The sequence below is a fragment of the Callospermophilus lateralis genome, chromosome 14 (genome assembly GCF_048772815.1).
Source record: "Callospermophilus lateralis isolate mCalLat2 chromosome 14, mCalLat2.hap1, whole genome shotgun sequence".
NCBI classification, from domain to species: Eukaryota; Metazoa; Chordata; class Mammalia; order Rodentia; family Sciuridae; genus Callospermophilus; species Callospermophilus lateralis.
The window spans coordinates 79,990,104-80,015,139 of NC_135318.1; the positions used below are offsets into that span (position 1 = coordinate 79,990,104).

At 50.4% G+C, this 25,036-nt stretch overlaps 1 protein-coding gene across 2 annotated transcripts in view; it reads left to right on the forward strand.

Moving 5' to 3' along the window:
- The window catches only part of Polr1a (RNA polymerase I subunit A), a 58,354-nt gene that overhangs the window by 1,777 nt on the left and 31,541 nt on the right, over positions 1-25,036 (forward strand). Inside the window, exons 2-14 of one of the 2 annotated variants that reach the window (XM_076833634.2) lie at positions 43-168; positions 448-652; positions 1,754-1,903; positions 6,193-6,300; positions 7,095-7,180; positions 7,300-7,403; positions 11,316-11,402; positions 12,309-12,414; positions 12,685-12,847; positions 14,878-15,048; positions 15,154-15,276; positions 17,149-17,379; positions 21,333-21,587. In XM_076833634.2, the coding sequence (XP_076689749.2) occupies positions 43-168; positions 448-652; positions 1,754-1,903; positions 6,193-6,300; positions 7,095-7,180; positions 7,300-7,403; positions 11,316-11,402; positions 12,309-12,414; positions 12,685-12,847; positions 14,878-15,048; positions 15,154-15,276; positions 17,149-17,379; positions 21,333-21,587 (1,915 nt within the window). The remainder of the gene's footprint in view (positions 1-42; positions 169-447; positions 653-1,753; positions 1,904-6,192; positions 6,301-7,094; positions 7,181-7,299; positions 7,404-11,315; positions 11,403-12,308; positions 12,415-12,684; positions 12,848-14,877; positions 15,049-15,153; positions 15,277-17,148; positions 17,380-21,332; positions 21,588-25,036) is intronic. The other variant, XM_076833635.2, reaches the window with a different exon arrangement.

The window sequence follows — 25,036 nt, forward strand, 5'->3', positions numbered from 1 at the left end:
GTCGTTCTACTCTTCTGGTCCTTGACCTCACCTCTCTTCCAGGTACCCTGGCCTCCTATCCCACCATGCACCCACTTCAGAATGTCTGCACTTTCCTGCTGTTTCTATAAGGCCCTCTCTGCTCAGTGACCGCATTTGCTCCCTCATCTATTTCAGGCGTTTTCCCAGGTATCTCTCTGGCGTGGGCTTTTCTGGCCACTGGCCTACCCCTGCGTTGTTTGTCTTCCCTCCCTTGCGTTATTTTCTCCAGCATTTTCTGTCTCCTCCCCCCATTAGAATGGAAGGCCTACAAGCAGGCATTCTTGTCTGTTACCCAGCACCCAAACCTACATCTGGCCCATGGTAAACATCCAGTAGGTGCTTGTTGAGTGTGTGATTGAATGGCTAGAGGAGCTATGCTCAGCACTTGGTGACCTGAGTTTTTCTTGATTTCTTTTATCTCCTTAGGAAATTAAGTGTTAAATCCATCACAAACCCTCGGTACCTGGACAGCTTGGGGAACCCATCAGCAAATGGCCTGTATGACTTAGCTCTGGGCCCTGCAGATTCCAAAGAGGTGTGCTCCACCTGTGTGCAAGATTTCAATAACTGCTCCGGACACCTAGGCCACATCGAACTGCCACTCACAGTGTACAACCCGCTCCTCTTTGATGTATGTGCTGCCCAGGGCGCATGGGTCTTGGGATTGTGTGCTGATGGGATTGTGAGGGCCACGTCTCCCCAGCAGGGTGTGTGGGAGGAGGTTGCATTCCTATACTGTGAGTTCAAGTGTTCTCTAGAAAGAAAGGGAGTACCTTGAGTAGCAAAATGCAACACAGATCGGGGTCCTTTTTATGAAATTCTTGGGACCAAAAGTGCTGTGGATTTTACTCTCAGATTTTGGAACATTTGCACATACGTGTTGAGACCTCTTGGGGATGGCCTCCAAGTCTAAACATGAAGTTCATTCATGTTTTACATGCACCTTATATGTACAGCCTAAAGACAATTTCATGAAGTGTTTCTAAAATGCCTGTGTTTTAACTGTGACCTGTCACATGAGGTCAGATATGGAATTTTCCCCTTCTGGTTTCGTATTGGGATTTTTGGATTAGTGGTGCTTAGTCTCTAGCTTCATTTTACCTATAGCCCTAACTGAAATTTCAGCTTGATTCCAATTGAGAAGAACCACAGCATGATTCTATTCACTTAGGGGGAAAATGTTCAGATTTACCCTCTGCAACTTTTGTTACAGGGCCTTTGTGCCTTTCAAAAACCTGCGTGGCTCCTCCTAGTAACAGGGAACTTGGGTGGAAAGGCCTTTGAGTCCGTAGGGTCTTGTTCAGTGGCAGGAGAAGCAAAGCCCCAGGAAGCCCAGGAGTTAGATGAAAATGGAGCTACTGTCTAGGGCCCTGCTCCTGCGTGTTTAAGCTAACCCAACCTCCAGGAGTGTTTTTTAAGCTGAGGTGGTGGCGTACATGGATGTGATTTGTCTGTTAATCTGTTAAGAAAAGTTGTTTCTCCTAAGTAGTTGAGTTAAAGTAATTCCCAACCTCAGGCTATTCATCTTAGTAAGTAAATTTCAAATTTTAATGGATTAAAATGAAACCTTAAAAAAAGAGAGGAGAACATTTAATTAGGATCAGAAAGGCCTTTCTACATATCTAGGCTGCTGTGGCATTCTTAAGGGAGCGGAATCTTGTGAGTGCCCTGGGAATCCTGTGAGCACTTGTCTCTTTTTAATGTCTTGTATCTTTTTATCCTCTCTTTTCAGAAACTCTACCTGCTCCTCCGAGGCTCCTGTTTAAACTGCCACATGCTGACTTGTCCTCGGGCTGTGGTTCACCTCTTGGTCTGCCAGCTGAGAGTTCTGGAAGTTGGGGCCCTACAAGCAGTCTATGAGCTGGAGCGAATTCTGAGCAGGGTACATGGAAAGTGGTGGCCATGGGAATGCAGAAAGCCAGGTGGTGGGAACTGAGATGTTTGTATGGTGTCCTTAATTGCCACCCTGCTAGTCCCCAGAATATGTGATCTTTATAACTAGGTTGCAGGAGCTGGGCATAAGAACCGAGGCTCTACAGTGGTCAGAGTAGTGTTGATGCGGATAGCAGGGAGAGGCGGTATAGTGAGCCATCTCCTGCCCGGACCCGGGTCTGTCCATGAGCCAGCCATCTCCTGCCGGGACCCAGGATCCTGGAGGGACCCAGGCCTTTTGATTATTACAGCCCTTTGGGCTGTAGAACATTCTAATGTAGGAAATTCTTTTTCGTGATGGTGAATTTTTTTGGAGATTCTGGGGCAGCTGTCCCACAGCGTTTCTAACACTCTGATTTGTCAGATTATTCCTCCTTAGATTGGCTTCTGGTAAGAGTGCAATCACCAGGACCGGGGAGAGTTTGTATTGTGTTGTTTTGGGGGATGCATGGTGTCAAGTTATTCCACTGATGCTTGTGCTGTGTGGCTATTTCGGGATAAGGTGGGGATCCCAGGGTCTCTGTGCTGCAAAGAGTGTTTTTTTCCTTTCATAATTAGCATTTAGTGTAGGCTTTCTGGTGCTATTTTAAAAACCTTATTAAAAATTTCATTTTCTGTGTTAGAATACCAAAATACTATTAATTTTCATTTGAAGAAACCTTTCAGAACTGTTTTATCAACTTTAATACTTTTCCTGTAGCTGCTTTCAGATTTTAAGCACAGTCACATCACCTGCAAAATCTGCTTTGTTTCTCTGGTATACCTTGCTCTGGTGGCTGTTTGTGTTACCAGGTTGAAGAGGTAGTGGACGTCCTTATCTTGTTTGTTCTCACAAAGAGAAGGCGCTGGCCTTTCCTTCGCACTCCTCTTGAGTACTGAAGTCCTGAAGACTCTAGGAGGGCAGAACAAAGTGGCCTCCACAGAGGCAGGGCCCAGGGTGGAAGTGTGCCCTCCAGCAGGAGAGGAAAGCACTCTGGGGGCATCTAGCAGAAGCATTGGCCTACAGAGCTAGAAGGGGTCCCTGCATGTGTGGGCAGCCCTGCAAGGAATGCCAGTGCTCAGACAGGGTGAGGGATGTTCATTTGGAATAAAGGGTCAGCATGTGATATAAGGCCAGGTCAGTGAAAAGGTACCTGTGTGGTGACCCCAAAGAGGGTAAGGAAGAGGCCGGCTAAGGGGTTGGATTGGCATGGATGTGGGGGTTCCACACAGAAGAGGGTGGTGGCAGCCATGGGAGAGGGTCATGTGCATGGAAAGGGGTTGATCAAATCAATCGGAAGTGAAGGACAGTGCCAGCTGTATTTCCCCTGTCAGGGAGAGCAGGAAGCTAGAGTCTGTCCTGCAGTGTGGAGATCAGACGTGTGTGTGCGTGCGTGTGCTTGCCGGTGCTATGTGGTTTGCCCCTCAGAGGTCTGGAGTGTGGTCGCACACACATATGTAGCATGAGACCATGCCCTGCTGACAGGGCCTCTGAAGAGATGGCCATCCTGAGGCTGGGACGGCAAGTGCCAGAGAGCATGATCGTGCTCAGAGAGTAAGGGGAACACATCGGAGAACACAAAGGCACACATTAGCTGAATCTGGGACAATTCTAACATAAAAATAAGTGACAATAGTAAATGATTTCAACACATGGAATGGAATAGGAACCCATGAGTTCTCACTGGTGTAAGTGGAAGAGTGAGTGTCTAAAGTGCAAGTCCTGGGCCCTCACACACTCAAGCACCACGCCATCATCTTCAGTAACAGCAGAGGCTGGGGAGTAGGGGCTCCACAGTAGGGGAGGTCAGCACTCCCTCATGCAGGGAGAAGGATGGTGCTTCTGGGTGTTCTGCCAAGATGGCCCGGCTGACCTTGACCCTGAGGATATATCCTGTACCTGAATTGAAGTACAGTCACGGACCTTGCCTGTAATGTGCAGAAGCCTCAGTGCCTTCAGAGACTGAGGAGCTATTGAGAGGGAGAGATTCCAGACGTGACAAGGAGTATAACAGGTGGCTCAGAACGGAATGCTTTTTTTTTTCTTTAATTTTTTTTTAGTTATGCGTGGACACAATATCTTTGTTTGTGTGTTTATTTTCATGTGGTACTGAGGATCAAACCCAGTGCCTCACATGCCTCACATGTGTGAGGGAAGTGCTCTGTCACTGAGCCACAAACCAGCCCAGAACAGGATGCTTTTTGCTATAAAAGGATGCTATTGCATGAACTGACAAAACTTGAATGGTATCTGAGGATTAGGTGGTAGTGTTTTATTAATTTCAATTTACTGATTTGCAAGTTTTTTTGCTTTGGTGTTTTTTTTTTTTAATTTTTTTATTTTATTTATTTATTTATTTATTTTTGAGAAAAAGGAAAAGAAGGTTTATTACTTTGCTAGGAAAGAAGAAACACAGGGGGCTTCTGTCCCAAAGGATGTGATTCTGCCCATTAGTGGGAACATAGGGCTTTTAAAGAGGTGGCTCAAAGGCTACATTCCCTGTGCTCTCTGTTGGAGTTGACATACATTAAAAAGTCAGTTGCAGTGGCAGAGCAGCAGGGGCTACATTCAAAGCATAAAGTAGACACTGTTACACTTCCACAGTCAACTTCTCCATTCCATTTCTATAGGAAAATGGGCAATAGTATCTCCAACTGCTTCCTTATTCTTTTAACTAAGTGACATGGTGAAATTACTTAATTACTTTCTAATGGTGACTTAGGATTCCTGGCATAAACTCAACTTGTTCTTGATGTATTTCTTTTTATATATATTACTGGATTGGATTTCCTAATAATTTCTTAATGATTTTTGCATTAATAATCATGAGTGAGATTGGTTTGTCAATTTGCTTTCACATATTGGCCTTTTGAATTTGGAAATGTAGATTTTCCTCAGCCTTAAAATGCTCTGGGAGAGTTTGTGGAAGATTGGACACACCGTGTGTCAGCAAGATGGTGCTGGGCATTTCTCCTTGGCAATGTCCTGACAGTCATCTCCACTTGACTGTAGAGTAGCAAAACAAGACCCCACCTGACCTAGAAACTCCATGCCCCAAGAGGAAGCAGTGTCTTTAGAGTTCTGTGGGCTGAGCTGCCAGGGACCCCCCACCCCCAGGACATGCCTAGTCAGGGAGGCTAGGGGATGTTGTTCTAGGTCATCATCTTTCTAGTCCAGATGCAGTCCCAACCAGTTGGAGTCATTTTTGCCCTCAGCAGTATTGCCTAGTAACACAAGTTACATTTCTACATTTAGCCACATTTCCAGGGGAACAGAGCTAAAAAGGGGGGTGGTTCTTAAACCTTTATTCTACTTAAAACTTACTCTAAGTAGCATTTTTCTAGGGATTTGTTCATCTCATCTAAAGTTTTAAATTTATATGCACTAAATTACTTGAGGTATCTACTGTCTTTGAAATTCTTTTTAAAAATATGCACATAAAAATGTGATTGTTTACAAAATGAAGATATTGCCCACATCCAGAAACCCCCTCTTCTTCCCTGTCCTTCTGCAGGGACTTTGGATGTATTTAGAGATCTGTCAGGAAAGAGTTCGAGGCCTGGGATGCAGCTGCTTTCCTCCAGGGAGGCGTCTGGTTGCTTCTGCCATGTGTTTGGCCGCACTGCCAACCTGTACTGTTCTAGTTCAGGCTCAGAGCTTAAGGCTCCCTAGACTACCTGAGTGTGAGGGCTGGGGATCCTAAGGAGGTGGCCCTTGGGTCCTTTCTTACTGTGTGTCGCGGCCGATGTCCTGTAGATTTCTGTCCTGGCATTGGCTCTAGGCTTTGATTGCTGTCTCTTACACTTTTTGAGGGTGTCAGAATTTGCTAATTGGAAAATGTGCCAAGTGCTGTCATATCACAGCACCAGGGAGCCTTGTGGACATCTATGTCCATATCTTCCTTGGAGGCAGAGTGCTCAGCCACGCCCATGTTCTCTGTGACCTTGCCAGGTTTCTGTTTTCCCTTCAGTTTGTCCTGTCAGGACCTCAGAGGGTTAAGATTATAAAGCCATCATATCCGTTTTGGTCCTTTGCAGTCGTGGTTTATGCTGATTTGCTCTGTGGAGCCAACGCATCAGTGCTGGAAGCAGGTGTTCTGGGATGTCACAGCGCCTCCCTGCTCTGAGGTGCAGTGTGGCATCATGTGCTGCTCTTCTTCCAGGCTCGCTCTTCTCCCTGGCAGAGCGCGCCTGGTGGAGCTGCACGTCAGACATATGCTTTCTTTGCTCTGATAATACAGTTTTTCTTTTTGTTTTCAGTTTCTGGAAGAAAATGCTGATCCTTCTGCCTTTGAAATTCAGGAAGAGTTAGAACAGTACACAACCAAGGTTCTGCAGAACAACCTCCTGGGGACTCAGGGTGCACATGTGAGTTGTCACTGTGTCTCTTCCTATGACACTGGGTTCTTGGTGTTATTACCATGGTTCCCTCTGTACTTTCATTTGCAAATATTGGCTACCCAAAGTAGGTCTGGATTTAAATTCCAGCTCTAACTCTTTGGAGGCCTATGACCTTGCAAGTTATGTAATTGGCCCTAGATGCCCATTTTCCCATCTTTACTGCCTGCTGCAGGACCAAAGATAGGGGGTGACATAGGTCATTCAGGTATAGTGTCCGCCAGCACCCACTCTGAGAATATGAGCTGTTTCCTTCTCTCCACAGCACTGTATAAGCATCCATTTAGTCACTGAATGAACGAATAGGGTAGACAGTTGACTGCAGTACTGATCTTGAGACCTGGTTCATCTTGTGCACAGTCCTCCCACCAGAGGTTCTGATTTAACTGGTCTGGGGCAGGGCCCATGTGTAGGTTGCAAAGCTCCTGGGGCCTGTTTGCACTGGGCACACAACCATGTGGATGTGCCTTCCTCAGAGCCCAGGGCTACCTGAGGTGTAAGCAGCACAAACAGCAGCTGCATCCAGAAAGCTTTGGTTTAAAAATTAGAGTAACTGGCATTTGTTGAGTACTTTTTGTGGTACTGGGGATTGAACCCAGGGCCTGGCTCATGCTAGACAAATGCTTTACCATGGAGCTACCCCTGCCCCCCAGCAGCTTTGGGAGATTTTCATCTAAGAAAGTAAGGGTGATTTCCTGTGGTTAAAAATGATGGAAACCATGAGATGAAAATGGCACTCCAAGTCCTCTGTTTTTTTGTGACAGGTGAAAAATGTGTGTGAGAGCAGAAGCAAACTCATTGCTTACTTCTGGAAGGCACACATGTCTGCTAAGCGATGTCCCCACTGCAAGTGAGTATTGGGCACCTGCCTTCCCTTCCCTAGGATAAAAGGTGCTGGCTGGTCTCTCGCCGCACTCCCGGGTGTCTTGTGGGGCAGTGTTTCCTTCACCACTATGTCCTTACCCACAGGACTGGGCGGTCAGTTGTTCGAAAGGAGCACAACAGCAAGCTGACAATCACATATCCAGCTGTGGTGCACAGGAAGTCTGGCCAGACGGATGCCGAGCCCCTGGGTAAGCTGCTGGGGTCTGGAGGGGGCTCCTTGACAATTTTACTCCTGTGTGGCCATCGTGTGTTCCACACCTTGGGAGTACCTGGTCCTGTTGCTGCATGCTCCTCTGCCATGTGTTTGTAGGGCCAGCAGAGGAATGGCGTCCAGGCCTCTCACCCAAGAAACCCAGTGGGTCAGTGCCCCACAGTGCCTCTGGCCTCGGTGCTTATTTTTCTGAAAGATTTTTGAATAAGAAATATCAGAATATGCCTTGCAAATATGTTGAAACATTTTAGTATAAAACAAATGTAGGTTTATTTTGGAGTAAAATGTGGGCAAATAATTTTAACAACTATAAGCATTTAACAAAAAGTGCAGTTTGGTTCAATACTATTGAGTGAATTACAGGCTTTATTTGAAGTTCTCCAAAGAGGCTGATGTGGCTGCTCACCAGGACCCTGTGGGCAATCTCCTAGCTCTGCTCTGCCCTTGGGTAGTTGAGAACTAACTAGGACTGACCGAGGGTGTTCACTCTTCTGTTTCTGTAGTGGTAGGCTTCATATTTTTCTTAATTTATTCTGAAATGGTGAGGGTTACATAAAGTATTCCTGGGAGTGCTGAGACTAGTGCGTGTCACTCAGTGTATGTGCTGTGGGTGTCTGTTTCTAGTCAAGACTAACATGCCAGGGCAGGAAAGCACATCTGTGACTGCAGTCGGCTCTGCTGTGTGCTATGAGCGACTCAGCGATGGCTGCTTCTTGGAGCTTTGATTCCAGCTCCGTGGAGTGACCATGACAAACCTCTGGCCCAGGTAGAGGGAGTCACATGAACAGAGGTCCACAGCAAATGCTCTGTGCCTTTCCCAGGGCTCTATGTGGAGCGGGCAGGGACATGGTTCTTCTGGACATGTGAGTTTTGTCTTTCACAGTGAAGATTCTGGCAAGGCAGGCAGTAAATAACAAATCTGCCTGTTATTTTGTAATAGCCTTTTTACTTAAAATCATTCGAGACTTACAGAGGAGTAGAAAACATGGTAAATAGAGTCCCTGTGTACTCTTTATTCAGTTTGCCCTAATGTTTCAGGTCACCGTGTGCATTTGTCACAATACTATTGAATGAATTACAGGATTTATTTGAAGTTCTCCAATTTTTTCAGTATTGGCATTTTTATGTTCGAGGACCAGTCCAGATACCACATTGCATTTAGAAAGCCAACTTAGATTAGTGGGTAACAGCAGCACAAGAGTGGGTTTTCCTTCGCTTACCCATAAATAGCCCATAAGACAGCTTGTTCTTAAAACCAGTAGGGATTTGCTGCTGTGGCCCTTAGGATGCTTTAGAAAGTGCTAATAGGTCGAGAACAGAGATGATCAGAATTCTGGAAGATGGCTGTTTTGGGGGCCGATTTCTAGCACTAGTCTCCGGTGCTTTCAGCTGTATGAGACTTCTGAAGTCTTCTTTCACTGCCACCCTGAGCAGGGGTGGTGCGGCCAGAGGTCCCTGCCCTGGGAATGTGAAGCAGTAGTCTCTCAGCTCTGGGGTTAGATCGCTGTGTTTAACAGAGATTTGCTTATTGGACACTCAGCATCATGCCCAGGACTGTGGGGTCCAAGGGGGACACAGCTCCAAGATGGACACTAGGCCATGTGGCCTCTGCTCTTGGAGGAGGCTGCAGGTGACCAGTGGCTCAGGGAGCAATTTGGTATTTTTCCATGGCCTGGTCATATTCTGTAGACCACAGGAAGCCACTAAGTGAGGCCTGTTCCCGCCAGACCGCTGAGCTGTATGGAGTGCCCTCCGCGCTTGAAGCACTCTGCGCCCCCAAATCCTTGAGCGTAATAGCACTTAATAAGGACTCTGGCACCCAAGAAGCCCCACCCATTGAGACCTGTGCTTTCCCAGATTATCTGACCTCCAGACATTTCCCATTTAGCATCTGTTGCAGGCAAAGGAAGCCCTCAGGAGGCTCTCTGAGGTCCAGCTGGGCAGACGGCACTGTCGCAGGTGGTGGGAGTGCTTTGTGAGGAGCCTGTGTGAGGAGGTGACCTCTTGTGGCTGGACACATAGTCTGCCTCAGGGTGGCCTGCACAGCCATGGAGAGACGACTGGGCAGAGCTGGGGAGATTCCACCAGGCTTCCTGTGCCCTCTGGCCTGTCCAGGGGGCAGAGTCAGATGCTCACTTCCAGAAGGAGCACAGAGCTATTCTGAAGGGAATGGGCTCCATTTTCCCACGGCACGCTCAGCTTTCCAAGGCTGTGGCTTTCCCGGAGGTCAGAGCTGCTCCTCTTCCTGTGCCTGTGCTTCCTTCACTTGCACTCACTATTGAAATGTTTTGTTTCATGGGTGTCAAAACAAGTGTGCAAACTCCTTGACCCAGCAGTTCTATATGACTTTATCCTAAGAAATTAAAATACCCACAGCGACGTTTAAATAGTGGAAAGTAGGACGCGACTTATGGCCCGTTAATAGAGACTAGTTAAATAAATTATGATACATTTATTGTTGTCCAAACCACAGATTTCTCTGAAAGCTTCTGATGACACACCCTCTGCAGATTATAAAGAAAGTAATGACAGAAATAGAGATAGAATGAAACTAAAATTTATTTATTTATTTATCTATTTGTTTGTTTATTTATTTATTTATTTTGGTACTGGGGATTGAGCTTGGGGGTGGGGGACACTCAACCACTGAGCCGCATCCCCAGTCCTGTTTTGTATTTTATTTAGAGACAGGGTCTCACTGAGTAGCTTAGCACCTCGCTGTTGCTGAGGCTGGCTTTGAACTCACAATCCTCCTGTCTCAGCCTCCCAAGCTGCTGCTGAAACTAAGATCTAAAAGTATAGAAAAAGGCAAGAGGATGGGGTGTTTCTCCTCCCCCCACCCTTTTTGTTGTAGTACTGGTGAATTGAACCCAGGGGCACTTTACTCCTGGTTCTTTTTCTATTTTATTTTATTTTGAGACAGGATCTTGCTAAGTTGCCCTCGCTGGTCTTAAACTTGTGATCCTCCCTGCCTCAGCCTCTAGAATGAATCACTGGCATTGCAGGCGCGGCCATTGCACCTGACTAAGAGTAGAGTTTCCAGTATAGGTACCTTCGGGGTGCAACGTGCTTAAACCAGTGGCTCTTTAACATCTTCTGTGAGCCAGACGCTGTGTCAGGGCTTAGGAGCACAGGCAAGGCATGGTTCCTGCCCTGATTATTCCACAAAGATCAATCAGGTGGAGCAATCTCAATTTCAGTGAATATATCTCAGAAAAGTTTGATAGTTTTGACACTAGAAAATGACACTGCTTAGTTATCCTTGTCAGTCAGCTAATCGAGCTCTTATATAAACCAGAGGGCTGGAAAAGAACATATAAAAATGGTAGGGCTGGGGTGTAGCTCAGCGGTAGAGCGCTTACTAGTGTACACAGGCCCTGGGTTCCATTCCCAGCAACACCCACTCCGCCCAAAAAATAATGGTTGTGAATTTGATAGGAGAGTAGATGTTGTTTTCTTTTGCTCATTTTTCAGGTTTTATAAGATAGCTACATTGTTTTCATTACTTTAGATTAGAGTAAGGGGGAAGTCCAGGGCTGAGAATATCCTGTCCTAAAGATTGACTTGTGGTCAAGTTGCAGGCTTTACAGAATAAAGACAAAGAATTGATAAAATCAGCCAGGCATGATGGTGAATACCTGTAATCTCAGTAGTTGGGAGGCTGAAGCAAGAGAATCCAAGTTCAAAGCCAGCCTCAGCAACTTAGAAAGACTCTAAGCAACTTGGTGAGACCATGTCTCAAAAAATAAAATAAAGGCTGGGGATAAGGCTCAGTGGATAAGCACCCCTGAGTTCAATCCCTGGTTACCAAAAACATTGATAAATCCGATTACTGAAGGAGGACTTGGTATTGACTCACAGTGCTCTGATTTCCCCTCTTCTGCTGTAGGAATTGAGGAAGCTCAGATGGGAAAACGAGGGTACTTGACACCCAGCAGTGCCCGGGAACATCTTTTCTCCATTTGGAAGAACGAAGGTGCTTTGCTGGGCAGCCCCTGTCATCTCCACGCTTGTTAACCTGCCTTATTAGTCCTGTTTTTCTTAAGGCTGCCCTTGTCATCGCTATCTCCTGAAGTAGACCTGTGGGTTTGGGACAAGCTTCAGAGTACATTGAATTTGAAGCAGGGGCCCAGCACTAAGAACTCGGCCCTGATTGTAACTGAGCCTGGTCATTAGGTGAGAGCTGCAGTGGCCTCACTTGATGCAGATTGACAAGTGTTGGAAGGTCCAGAGTGTTCCACCTTATGCTAAGTGCCCATTCGTAAAAGTCCTTTTAAAAGATTGGGGATTCCTTTTCAGAATTAAGAATAAACTTTTTTTAAAAATTAGGGTGTCTATACATTTTAGTTCCCTATAACAAGGAACACCTGGTTCACTCTGATTCTGTAACGGGGCCTATGCAGCATGTTCAGGCTCTGGCGCTCCTGACACACCAGTAGCAGTGTCAGAATGATGGCCCCACTAAAGGGCATCAGGAAAATCTCCAGGGACTGACGTTCCTGTGACAAGCCCTGGCACATTGGATTCATTTTCTCTGAGCACTTTTTTATATCACTAGAAACTTTATACATCTCTGATCACAGAAGAGCCTCTTGACTGGCCTTTGCGTGGGATGTTTTGTAAATGCCGGGGAATAGATCCTTAACCATATAGGAGTTTCAGGTTTGGGGAGGGCATGTGAACGGGAAGGCTTCCCAGGCCTGCCCCTTGGTCTCTGGGAAGCAGCATTTGCTGTCTTGCTGTCTCCGGTTTGGTTTTGGGAGAAAGGGTGCCATGGGAGGGCGGATGTCCTCTATTCAAGTTTTCCTCTCATCAGTGGCTTCGTGGCTGTCCTCACATACAGACTGACGTGGTCTGCTTGGTTTCTCTGTTTCAAACACAGGGTTCTTTCTGAATTACCTTTTCTCGGGACTGGTTGATGTTGGCATGGAATCCAGATTCAATCCGAGTATGTTCTTTCTAGATTTTGTGGTGGTGCCTCCCTCCAGGTAATGCCCTTCAGTTTCCTTATGTCACCTGATAAGCTTGGCTGAGGCGTGAATACGGACTTGGGGAGGCCCTGGGAGGGTCATGTGCTAACCATCGCACAGCAGTCCTCTGTAGGCTGTGTGGTGGGCTCCTTGCTTCTGACTGCAAGCCCTGGGCGGGAGGGTGGCCCCTGTTGAGTGTGGTGTGTGTGCTGCCCACAGCAGGCAGGGTGGGGGCTGCAGGACAGGCCCTTCTAACACTGGGCATTCCTCACCCTGTGGTCCCCGCAGGTATCGCCCTGTCAATCGCCTGGGGGACCAGATGTTTACCAACGGCCAGACGGTGAATTTGCAAGCTGTCATGAAGGATGTCGTTCTGATCCGGAAACTTCTGGCACTGATGGCTCAAGAACAGCAGCTGCCCTGTGAGGTGGCAGCGCTCAGCACAGATGAGGTCAGGACCACACACTGTGGAGGGCGCTGACAGGACCCTTGGTGGGGCTGTGGGTTTGGGGACATGCACGAGCCTGGAAAGATCGGGCTGTGGTCTGCGTTCTGCCCATGGCTGCCATACCAGGTATCCTTTAGTTAAAGTCCCTTTAATTCTGTGTGTGATTTGTGGTGGGTTCACACCTCAGCTGTTCCGAGCCACCAGCTGCTGGCAGCTCCAGGAGAAACGACCCTTTCCCTCCTGGGTCACACTACTGGAACTCTGCTTTGGGCTCACTGGATCCGGAAGCCAGTGTTTAGAATGGCAGTTTTACAGGGTAGGACTGTCACAGCTGCCGACTCAGCACTGAGTCTTCAGTGGGTGTGTTGATGGATTGGACACTCAGCTTGCTGAGATCACTCAAGGATTTCCCAGCCCAAGGGTGCTCTCTGGGTGCAGATAGACATGGCCATCTCCAGCCTTGGGTAACAGGGCCAACCAGGTCTGTCATGGGGTGACACCACTGTTCCCTGGACCTTGTGCTCTGGGTTGCCCAGGCATTCTTCTTGGAGCTTTCTTGGATCAGCCATTGTAATATTTTAATACATCCCCCTGTAAGAGACCTGCCAGCTACAGGCTAGTCCAGTTTGAGAGGGAAGACTGTAGGATAATCAGATCCAATGACCAGGGCTGAAAATTTCATCTTGGTGTCCCTTGAAAATTGGAGCACACCTTTTTTGGGAAGAAAAGGCTTGGTCTCTGCAGAAACAGCATCCTTCCCAGTTCCAAGGTCAGTTTCCCTCTGATTGATGGGCATGTTCTTGTTTCTTCCCTTTGGCTCCCTTGTTCCATTGCCTTGATGGTGGGACAGTCCCTGCTCACTTCACCAGTAACCTTGGGGCCCTGAGCCAGTGAATGTCCTAAGCAGTGGGTCAGGCTGGTGGGGGACCACCTTGTCCTGTGCGGGGGACAGAATGCTGCCTGCAGAGATAACTGCCTTCCCTGTAACTGAAGACTCCTCTTCTCTGGGGACAAGCCCACTTCACTGCTGGTTCCCATAGGAGTCTCATCCACTTCCTCTGGACCCACCCTCCCCAGCCCCATAGGTTTCTTCTCTCATGGGACCCATACTGGAGGACTCAGGTGATTGTCTCCTGGGTTATGTGCAGCCAGAGAGGAACAGATGGTGGCCAGCCACCAGCAGTAGGTGGTGCTATAGGGCAGTTTGTGGCCTCTGTGTATTTATGTCCCCTGTGCTGGTGGAGGGAAAAGAGGAAAAGACAGAACCAGGGCAGAAATATCCAAATTTTCTGGCCAGGCACAGGGGCCATACCTGTAATCCCAGCTGCTTGAGAGGCTGAGGCAGGAGGGTCACGAGTTCAAAGCCAGCCTCGACAACTCAGTAAGACCCCGTCTGTAACAAAATATTTTAAAAGGGGCTGGGGATGTGGCTCAGTGATTAAGCACCCCTGGATTCAATCCCCAGTAACAAAAAAAGCCGGAAATATTCAAGTGCTCATTGCTTGAACACTCAGAGGCCTAGGAATTAGCCAGCAACTTAGCCCATTTAGGGACCTAATCATAATTAATGGCGTAGAACACTGTGGCAAACATTATTCCTCTTCAGGAATTGTTCTGCCTTCATTTTTATAAGTACATTGGGTCAAGTTTTTCTGAAACCATAATTAAAACTGCAATTCCATGTGCAACTTAGTTATGTGGCAAGATAACAGCTTCCAGAGAAGTGTGGATGTGGGAAAAACTTGGGTTCCCCTTCCTTGGGCACCAGCTTTTGGTGCTTAGCATCTGCCCTGAGAAGGAAGCCTGTGTCCACACTGAGCTCACCCTACCCACAGAGAGGCTGGTGGGCGCGTAACGAGCCTGCAGCCCACGGTGCACACTGGGAAGACAGGCTCCTCAGCACTCCCACCTGTCCCTCCGTTCAGAGGCAGCTCAGGGCATGTTTGTCAGGACTGGGAGAGGAAAGAAAAGTAAAAGAATCCAACCTGGGTTTTCCCCCACCATCCCTGTTTTCTTGGCCTTATTTTTCCCAGGAAAAAGACCCTTTGGTGGCTATGGACCGGTCCTTTTTAAGTACACTTCCAGGCCAGACTCTCACAGACAAGCTGTACAACATTTGGATTCGCCTTCAAAGCCACGTCAACATTGTGTTTGATAGTGAGATGGACAAACTCATGATGGAAAAGTACCCTGGCATCAGACAGGTGAGCATGGGTTGGATTCCCGTTACTGGCTGACGAGGTGAATAATGTTGAAACAAGGAAGCAAAAAACAGTGAAATTTTTAAACGATGTTTCCGCTCCATATAGATCTTGGAGAAGAAAGAAGGCCTGTTCCGAAAGCACATGATGGGCAAGCGGGTAGACTACGCCGCCCGCTCTGTCATCTGCCCAGACATGTACATCAACACCAACGAGATCGGGATTCCCATGGTGCGTGTTTTGGGAACTGCGGGCAGTAGGCAGTGGTGCCGAGGAGGGCTGCTGGTGGCGCAGGAAGCCACAGTGGCTCAGCTGGAGTGGTGCCCATCTCTTCCCACGTGGGAAAAGCTCTTTGGGGGGACTCGAGGCTGCCTGATGGCCTCCAGACACCTGCACACAAGGGGACCCACGCCTGCCACATTACAGGCCCCTGCTCTTCTGTCTCTGTCTAGTCTCCCATTTAATGAGGGCATGACAGGAGAGGAAGGGGGCAAAGGGGATTTCCTTCCCGTCAGCTTACATGGTGCCGGGACTGGAGAGAACCCAGAGGAGACCTGCGCACTGCCCGCCCTCAGCTGCCCCTGCTGTCAGTGCCTTGCCCCCCACCCATTAGTGTTCCCTGGGTGAGCAGGCTTCCTCTTCTCACTTCTCCCCTAGTCCGAGCGTGTGCTCATTAGCAGCAGCCCTTTGATCGACTTCCCCTTGATGGACCTTGAGGTCAGTGGAGGTGGTTTGCTTCCTCTGGGCAGTCGCGTTTCCTCGCATACCCCTCCCCCCCCCAACCTCTCCGAGGTGCTGGTAATGAGCACAGCTGAGCTGAAGAGTTCTCTCTGGGGCACACACAAGCTTCCTGGGCAAGGATGTGATGTGTCAGGAGGCAGGGACGGTTTAGTCCTACGCCCACTGCCACTGTCCTTGGTCCAAAGGCTGGGCCAGGGCAAGGAAAGTCTACAAAGCCATGCCTCCCAGCCCAGGGAGGAGAGGCTTTGGGCCTATTGTTCGCCCTCTGTGCCCAGAGGTGGAAGCTGCCCTGCTGGCTTTGACCTCATGGTGCCTGGAGCCTCCCTGGCATTAGAGAGACCTCCAGTGTGGTCTCACTTCCTCCACAGGGTTCTTGGTGGGCTTCTCTCTTCTACATCTGGGTTCATGTGGTAATAATGGCTCATTCCCCAAGGAGCGGCTCTGAGGTTACCTGCTGGGTGCCTTGAACCTGCTCCACGTCTCAGGGCCACGGAGGCCTGGGAGTGTTCCTAAGGGTAGCTAGAAAGAGCAGGTGGGCCCCCCCAGCACAGCCCTCCTGCATAGTACTGCTGGTAGGAGGCAGAGCTCGGACAGGGAGACAGTGCACTCCTTCTCAAAGCTGTTTCCCAGGGTAGAGGCAGGTGGTAGCCACACAGCTGTGTCAGCACTGTCAGGGTGGAGAGTGCAGGGAGCAGAGCACAGCTGGCCAGGAGGCCTCAGAACACCTTGGCAAAGTCTAGAGGAGCTGCCTCTGCTGTCCTGGAGGGATTCGTGCACTGTGTCCAGCAGCTGGGGCCTCGCTTGGCTAGGGAGCGCCTTCTTCCCCGGGGTGTCTTGCAGCCTCGTGTCGCTGGGGCACCCGCATCTTCTCATGAGTCAGAGTTGCAAAGCCTCCTCATCTCGAGTGCCTCCATGCTTGCAGCAGCTGCTGGAACTGCCGAAGGCAGGGCTCCTGATGCCATGTTTGTGCTTTTAGCCTGTGGTGTCTATGGGCAGGAGGGGTGTGTGGGATTTCGGGCAGGTGTCTGCCACCCATCTCCTGTAAGCATCTCTTGCTTTAATCCCTGCTGTGGGTGCTTTGAACTCATTGGCACAAGACGGAAAGATAAAATTTAATGGTGTGCTAAAAATGTTTTACTGGGTAAATTGTAGCGTTCGGTCATGCTCCTTAGACTACTGGAGGAGGAGGCCAGTGCATTCCCATAGGAGAGCAGGTGCAGACAGGACATTGCTTCGGTGGCTAAAGGGTTCTCTGGACGACGCAGACTGCTCCCCATATCGTGGGCATGTCATACAGACTGTGGAAGCAGATTTTGGGCAGACCCTGTGACCTGAATTTCTGTACCTATTCCTTGTTTCTAGGTGTTTGCCACAAAACTGACCTACCCTCAGCCAGTGACCCCCTGGAATGTCCAGGAACTGAGACAGGCAGTCATCAATGGTCCCAATGTGCACCCGGGAGCCTCCATGGTCATCAATGAGGATGGCAGTCGCACAGCCCTGAGCGCCGTGGACATAACCCAGCGTGAAGCCGTGGCCAAACAGCTCCTGACACCAGCCACAGGGGCACCTAAGCCCCAGGGGACAAAAATTGTGAGTAGTGGGAAAGTTTGGTCAGGGGCCCAGACAGCTTCTATCTGGCTCCCCCATGCTGCCTTCGCCTAGGACTACTCAGAGGGTGGCCTCACATCAGCAGGGGCAGCATCCCCAGAGTGTCTGAGAAATGGGCACTCCTTGTGCTGTGTGAGGAGCTCAGGGTAGGGCTCAGGTACCTTGCTCTATGGGGTTTCCAGAGAGGTCTCCATGCTGCACCTTAAGAAGTGCTCTACACCAAGGAGACTCCTGGCAGCGAGTCTTAGGTGGTGCCTCAGTTTGGGGCAGTGGTGATACCCACTCATGGTGCTATCACAGTCGTGTCCCACTGGGGAGAGTGTGTGAGTGACAGCAGTTCTGCTGGGGGCCTCAGGGCTGCCTGCCTGGTAGGCACCCTTCTGCTGGGAGGGGAGGCCACCAGCCCTGGCCAGGCCACAGAGGCAGAGGTTGCTAGACGAGGTGGATTCGATTTGAGTTAACCTAGGGCCTGCCTGCACTAGGTGTGGCTGACTGGTTGGTTTCTTTTTGGCAGTGGGTTCAAGTGCTCCAGTTTCTAGTGGCCTTGTAGAGACTCTGAAGGAACAGGTAGTAACATACTCTTGGCCTTGTCCCCAAGGCTGCTGGCCTGCAGGCCTCTGCTAAGCCTCCTGCTCTCCTGTCAAATGGCTATGCTCAGGTGGAGTGGTACTCTCCCTGGCACACAGATACCAGGTCACCTCTCAGCTCTCTCCTGATGCGTCAGGTGAGATTTGTGTTCAGGTTCGTAGGCTTGTTCTGCCTCCTGAGTGCCTGGCCTTTTGGCGGAACGTGCAGGTCTCAGCAAAGCCCCTTTTCCCCCTCAATCAGAGTACGATTCCCGGCTTCGTTGGCCACACAGGCTGCAGGTGAATGGTGTCTCTGCTGGTAGAAGTGTATGTATGAAACCAGGTGCCAGCTGGCTGCTCCCACATCCCTCCTCATCTCTCCACTGCTCTGTCCTCACCACCTTCGCACCAGCTCCTTTCCCTGGAGTTGCTGCATCCCAGGAGTTCCAGGGCAGGGTGTGTTCTGCGCCCCCTCCCCAGCACCTTGCGTGTAGGAGGCACTTAGGACACCACCTTGTGGCATACAGATCCAGCTTGAGGTGTAGGAGGCTCTGAGGTGCGAGGACCACATTGGATCTGATGATCAGACTCAGAGGCAAAGATAGGAAGGAACTTTATAAAAGAAAAACAGAGCTGGGCATGGAGGCACATACCTGTAATCCCAGGGCTCAGGAGGCTGAAGCAGGAGGATCACAAGTTCAAGCCAACCTGGACAACTCAGTGAAACCCTGTCTCAAAATGAAAAGGGCTCGGGATGTGGCTCAGAGGCCAAGCACCCCTGGGTTCAATTCCTAGTACTGGGGAAAAAAGAAGTGGCTGTTTCATCAAGACCTGTGCACTCAGGACAGCCTACTCCGTCTTCCGCCATCTCCATGATGTCCCAGTGCTGCTGCTTCATGGAGTTAAACACCAGTCTACTGGGTGGTCACTTCAAGACTTTGGTTATTGTGTTACCTAAAGATTATGGCAGGGCTGAGGCCAGGAGGCATCTGGGCAGGACAGACCGAGGTCTGGTGAGAGTGAACAGCAGATAGGTAAGAAGGAGAGAGGCTGGGCTCCGTTCCTTTGTGAGGTGGGAAACTGACCTTTCTCCTGGGCCTCACGAAGCAGGAGGGAATGGACAGCATGGCCTTAGCTCACTCCCTGTCCAGCGCTGCAGAGGTCAGCCTTGGCCCCAGGCCTGCCTGGAGATTGACCTGGACACTAGGGCATGCTGATTTTCACTACGATATTTGTTTACAGACGAGAGAAAGGAAAGGCCTTGGGTTTGTCTTGGCAGGGGAGTGCCTGTCCTCTGCGGTGTCTGTTTGGGTTGGCTAGTGTCTGTCAGACTGGCCCGCAGGCCTTCGTAGATGCAGGGAGTTGGCTGGGCTTTTGGGCCTAAGCCACAAGTCTGGGAGCTGCTCCCTAGAGAGGCTGAAGGAAGATGACTTTGGGCTATCTGACGTAGCCAGTGGCCAGTGCCCTGGGAACCCTGGGTTGAGATTTCTGTGGAAATGTGGGGAAGGAAAGGCTCAAATTCCTCTGGGAGCTGTAACAAGACAGACTTGGTGTGTGAAGGTTTGCTCTCTCTGTTTCCGGAGCCTGAGGCCAGCAGGCCAGGAAGCGGGAGGCTGGGGAAGCACCTTCTGGCCTCTCCAGTGCAGCCTCATCAACGTGGGCAATGTGAGAGGACACTAGGCTCGAGCTATCTGTTGTTTCCCCCAGCCTGTTGTCTGCTGTGCCCTGAGGAGATTCAGGGTAGGGGTAGTTATCACCAAGTGCCCATCACCCAGTTCCTATGGGCTGCTAAGGAGGGCCCTTCAAAATGCTTGAGGTGGACCTTGGCACTGTGGTGCACACCTGTAATCCTAGTGACTCAGGAGGCCGAGGCAGGAGGATTGCAAGTTCAAGGCCAGCCTCAGCAACTTAGTGAGACCCTGTCTCAAAATAAATAAAAAGGGCTGGGGATGTGGCTTAGTGGTAAAGCACCATTGGGTTTAGTTCCTAGTAGAAAAAAATGAATTCTAAATGCTTTAGAGTTCAGCTTTATGCAGTTGTTTTGGGTGTCATTGTGGGGTGTTATTTGGGAAGCCTGGTCGTGAAAGTGAGATGGTAGAAGGCTCTGCAGGCCTTGGGTGCTGTTAGAGGGACCAGCTACTGGTGGACTTGGGAAGTTGTCTTCAAGGGTAAATCACACGCGGTTCTTGCTCTCTCCAGTCTGCCTTTGGTTTTCACTCCATGATGAGAACACTGCTTGTACACTGTTTCTTGCTTTCTTCAAAAGTAACTGAAGGTCTTTTAAAAATTGCATGGAAATGGCACCCGTGCACATGAGAAGAGGCATCCTGAGGCATCGGGTCAGGTGCTGAACTGCGCCCTCGTCCTTCCTGTGTGCCCAGGTGTGCCAGGAGGCAGGTGTGGATTGTTCTGTCCTGCTGCTCATGTCCGCCTGGGTCTTTGGTCTGGCTGCCATACGTCCCTGTCGCCATTTATAGGCTGGTGTGTCGAAGGAGGCCTCTGCAGGAATGCACCCTATGATGTCCTGCCCCTCCTCAGGCTCCTGGCACTCTGAGTCTTGCTGCTGTGAGTGCTGCCATGTGCATGGAGTCTGCAGCTCAGTCTGGCGCTGTTTCTGCTCAGCAAGGCTCCGAGGAAATGCGGTTCAAATGGTCTGATCGTTATTTTCAAACAGCGTCCCCACACAACTGAGGCAGTTTAAGTTTATACCTTTTGTTTTATTTGTTTGGAGGCAGGGCCTTGCTGGGTTGCCCAGAGGGGTCTTAAACTGGTGAGTTCAAGTGGCCCTCCTATCTTGCCTCCCAGCTGGCTGGGACTGCCGGAGCTACCACGCCTGGCATCTTACTGATTTTTCAAATGCAGAAAACGTGCAGGGGGCATGCACCTGGGAGTCGGACTCCTGTCTTCCTGCCCTGGCCGTGCCGAGTGAAGTTGGCTCATTGCTTCTAAACATGGAAGGAACCACGGTAGAATCACACATTACGTGACTGAGGGGTGAAAGGACCGCAGGCCCGTTCAGACCCGGGGGTTTCTTGGCTCCACACAGGCCCTTGGCCTTCAGGACTCATGTCCATGACTCTCAAGATGAGGTCTCGGGAACGCAGGACCCTGGAAAGGCTGCATGTCCCTGAAGAAGTGGCAGTTATCAGACAGACTGTGGCCTCACCTGCTCTGGCCTGTGAGCACAGAGCCAATGTGGGCTCTGCAGGGCCAGGGCCAGGAGCCAGAGCGTTTCTCAGATTTCTAGGGCTTTGTATTTAGTTGGCTGGAGCCTATGGCAGGTAGAGCCCACTCAGCCGAGGTCAGGTGACCCCTGAGGGGCAGGGACACTGACTTCCCCTGGCCAACCTGCTGTCTGCCTTACCCCAGGTGTGCCGGCACGTGAAGAATGGGGACATTCTCCTGCTGAACCGACAGCCCACCCTGCACAGGCCCTCCATCCAGGCCCACCACGCCCGTGTCCTGCCGGGGGAGAAGGTCCTGCGGCTGCACTACGCCAACTGCAAGGCCTACAACGCTGACTTTGACGGCGACGAGATGAACGCCCACTTCCCCCAGAGTGAGCTGGGCCGGGCCGAGGCCCGCGTGCTGGCCTGCACTGACCAGCAATACCTCGTTCCCAAGGTAGGCCTGGCCCCACGGCCTCCACAGGCACTGCCAGCAGGACGGGGCACTCTGCACTGGGCCCCTTGGGCCACTCCAGGGCAGGGCCCACAGGACAGAGGGCTTGGTCCCTCTGGGTGGGTGTTCAGCCCTGCAGTGGCCTACAGGTAGGGAAGGGCCTCGGTAGGAGAGCAGCTGGGCTTTCTGACGTCGTCTGGTCATCCTGGGAAGCCAGCTCAGCAGCTGCACAGCAGGGCTTGTCTGGTGCTGACTTGGGTTTGGATTACATGGCTCACTGGCCCCTGGCAAGCATCGGCATCTGAGTGCGGTGACCATCGCCAACTCTGGTCCTCTGGGTTGTGACTCGCCCAGGTTTTAGGAGGCGACTTGACCCTTGCAGCACTTGAGGGCGTCCTCTCCTTGAATCTCTTGCTTCACGTCAGGGGTAGCTCATGGGGTTACAGCTGTCCCTATAGACGGGGAAGGAGGCAGCCTCGCCTGGGCCACTGACAGACCTGCTCCAGGGTCGGGAGTGCTTAGGGAGGAACCGGAGCTGGGCGGGGATACAGAACAGGTAGGGTACTCCACCTGCACAAAGGTCCGAGGCCCTGCCAGGCGCAACAATTCCCAGTTGTGCATCATTGACTTGGGTTGTGGGGAGATTGGCAGGACTGGCCGTAGGATTCGAAGCACAGGTGCTGTTTTACCAGCCTTGCGCTCTGCCTTCCCACAGTCCCAGGAGCGTGGCTGAGGACACCGGGCTGGGCGGGGCCGGACAGGGTGCCCCCAGGTGTCCATGGGCAGGCTTCGACCCAGGGGTCCTGGGCTACCCGCAAATGCCCCCTGGGAGTGGCCTTCCCAGGTGTCCAGGAGTCCTGCTCCCGCCTCAGCCCTGCGGCATCTCGTGGGAGCAAAAGGGGAAGGCAGGATGGTGCTGAGGGCCAACTCGGTCACTGGGCAGCTGGAGAAAGAGACGCACTGACAGGAAATGCCCTGTGGTCCTTTCCCTTCAGTGATCGCAGTTGGGCAGCTGCAGCAGTGGTAGCAGCTCAAAGGCGGCCCCTGACGGGCCCTGGTACACGTTATCGTGCCAAGCCTCTCCACGGCCTTACGAGGTGGAACGCCAAGAGAGAAGCCCGCCAGCCCGTGAGGAGGCCAGGGCTCCATCCAGCTCCTGTGTGCCACTGCACATGAGCTTAGCCCCTGTCATGGCAGGGGTGGGTGGGAGCACGGAGCAGACCCCTCCAAAACGGCCACTTCACCCCCGGGGACTCTGCCAGGAAGCAACAGGTTCTGGGGAGCAACCTGTGGCCATTGGCTGTGTGGGGACTAGAGGCGTTCTGCAGTCCCGAGCCAGTGAGGTGGGGCTCTGCACCTGATGTAAGTGAGTGGGTGCAGAGTAGCAGGAGGCTCCCGCGCCCTGTCTCCCGTCAAGCACAGGGCTCATCGCCTGTGCGCCGCGGGAGCCCAGGTGGGTGAGCTCACATCCTAGGCCTGAGATTTCTCTTCACTTTTGTCGGAAAACAAGCTTTTTGACGCTTGACCATAAAATCCAGTCGTTAGCATAAATACCAAGAAGTGGAACCCTTATTTTTGTTCAAGGTTGTCGCGACCCCTTGCCCGCAAGGAAGACGCAACTCAGGAATCTTCTTTCAGCAGTTTATTCAGGCCTTGATTTAAGTATCTCTTAGTGACTCCCTTTCTTTCTCCTCCTTTCCCTGTCTCTCGAGGGCCCAAGCACAGCCTAATAAAGCCTCCCACGTACCAATCTTAAACCGCCGCGTGGGTCTTTCTTATAGGGTGGCAAGAGATAGCGTGCCAACTCTCCACAAAGGAATTTGATTTATCACAGGCCACAGTGGAAGCCGGCGCCATCTTCTAATGGCGGCCACAATTTACAACAATGGCTTACTACACAAGGTTATGAAAATGCAACATGTCTTTGGTGACAGGGTCCTGAGATGACAAGTGTCAGTTTGATTAAACTGGTCTTTTTCTACTTGTGATATCAGGATCAAACTCGGGGCTCACGTGTGCCAGGTATTTTGGTCATTTTGTTGGTGTTGTCTTAATTTCCCTTTTACCGTTTTGAAGTTCTCTTCCTTAACCGATCATAGAACCAGATGAAAGGGTACTTTATTGTTGGCTGTGTGTATCAGGTAGAGTTTCATGGTGTTGACTTACTAAAAAGTGAGGCAAAAGGGATGTCAGCCATTTCTTTCCCAAGAAAACAACTAAACTTCGTTTATTTATTTTTGAGAGCATTATAATTATACACGGTATTTGGGTTCATTGTGACAAAATAATACATGCAAGGAATTTGATTTCAACCCCCACCCCCCCCCTTCCCTTTCCCTCCCCGTTCTCTGTCCTCTCCTGTGTTAATCTTCTTTTCACTCCCTTATTTATGTTTGATTGGCATTTTCTTTTTCATTTTTTTGCGGGGGGGGGGGCATAACTGGGGATTGAACTCATGCCCTCAACCACTGAGCCACACCCCCAGCCCTATTTTTTATTGTATTTAGAGACAAGGTTTCATTGAGTTGCTCAGCACCTCCCTTTTGCTGAGGCTGGCTTTGAACTCTCAATGTTCCTCCCTCAGCCTCCTAAGCCACTGAGACTACAGGCGTGTGCCATGGCACCCAGCTGGATTGGCATTTTCTGTGTAGACACAGAGCTGGAATTCCTTCTGGTACCTTCACACCTGTATGGAATTAGCTGCTGCTGTTTAGTTCCCAGTTTCTGCCCCTTGCCCTTCCTCCCTCATTCTGCTTCTGCTGCTCTCCTGATCGCCCCATGTCTTTTGATACCCCATCTTCTCCTGCCACCTCTTTCCCTGGTGTTGCTCTGCCTTCCACAGACAGGGGAACATTGCTCTTGACTTTCTCAGGCTGGCTTGTGTCACACAGCTTGGTGTCGGGCATTTTCACCCACTTACCAGCAAATGCCGTCATTTCTCTGAGATTAAACTGCCCCCTTCTGTTCGTTGTGCTTTTTGAGGGTCAACACTCTGGAGATGTGGGGATTTTGTTTGGTTTTAGTACCAGGGATTAAACACAGGAGCACTTAATTTTGAGACAGGTTCTCAACTGAGTTGATTAAGATCTCGATAATTTGCTGAGGCTGGCTTTGATTCTCCTATCTCAGCCTCCCAAACTGCTGGGATTATAGGCATGCTCCACCACGCCCAATTCTGTGGAAAGCTTTTAAACAAAGCTTCCTGACTTTTCTTTAGCAAATTCAAGACACAAAGTATTCTGTTATCTAAGCATTCTGACCAGAGACATTAATTTTAATGTCATTTTGCTGTGATGTCATGGAACAAGACAGCTGAGAATTTTCTGGGTTTTGAATCAGGTGTTTTTTCCCTCTGCTGGGCAGGAAGCCAAGGTTCACATGTGTAAGGCAAACTCTCACACTGAGCTGCATCCTCAGCCCTTTTTATTTTCTTACAGGGCCTCACCAAGTTC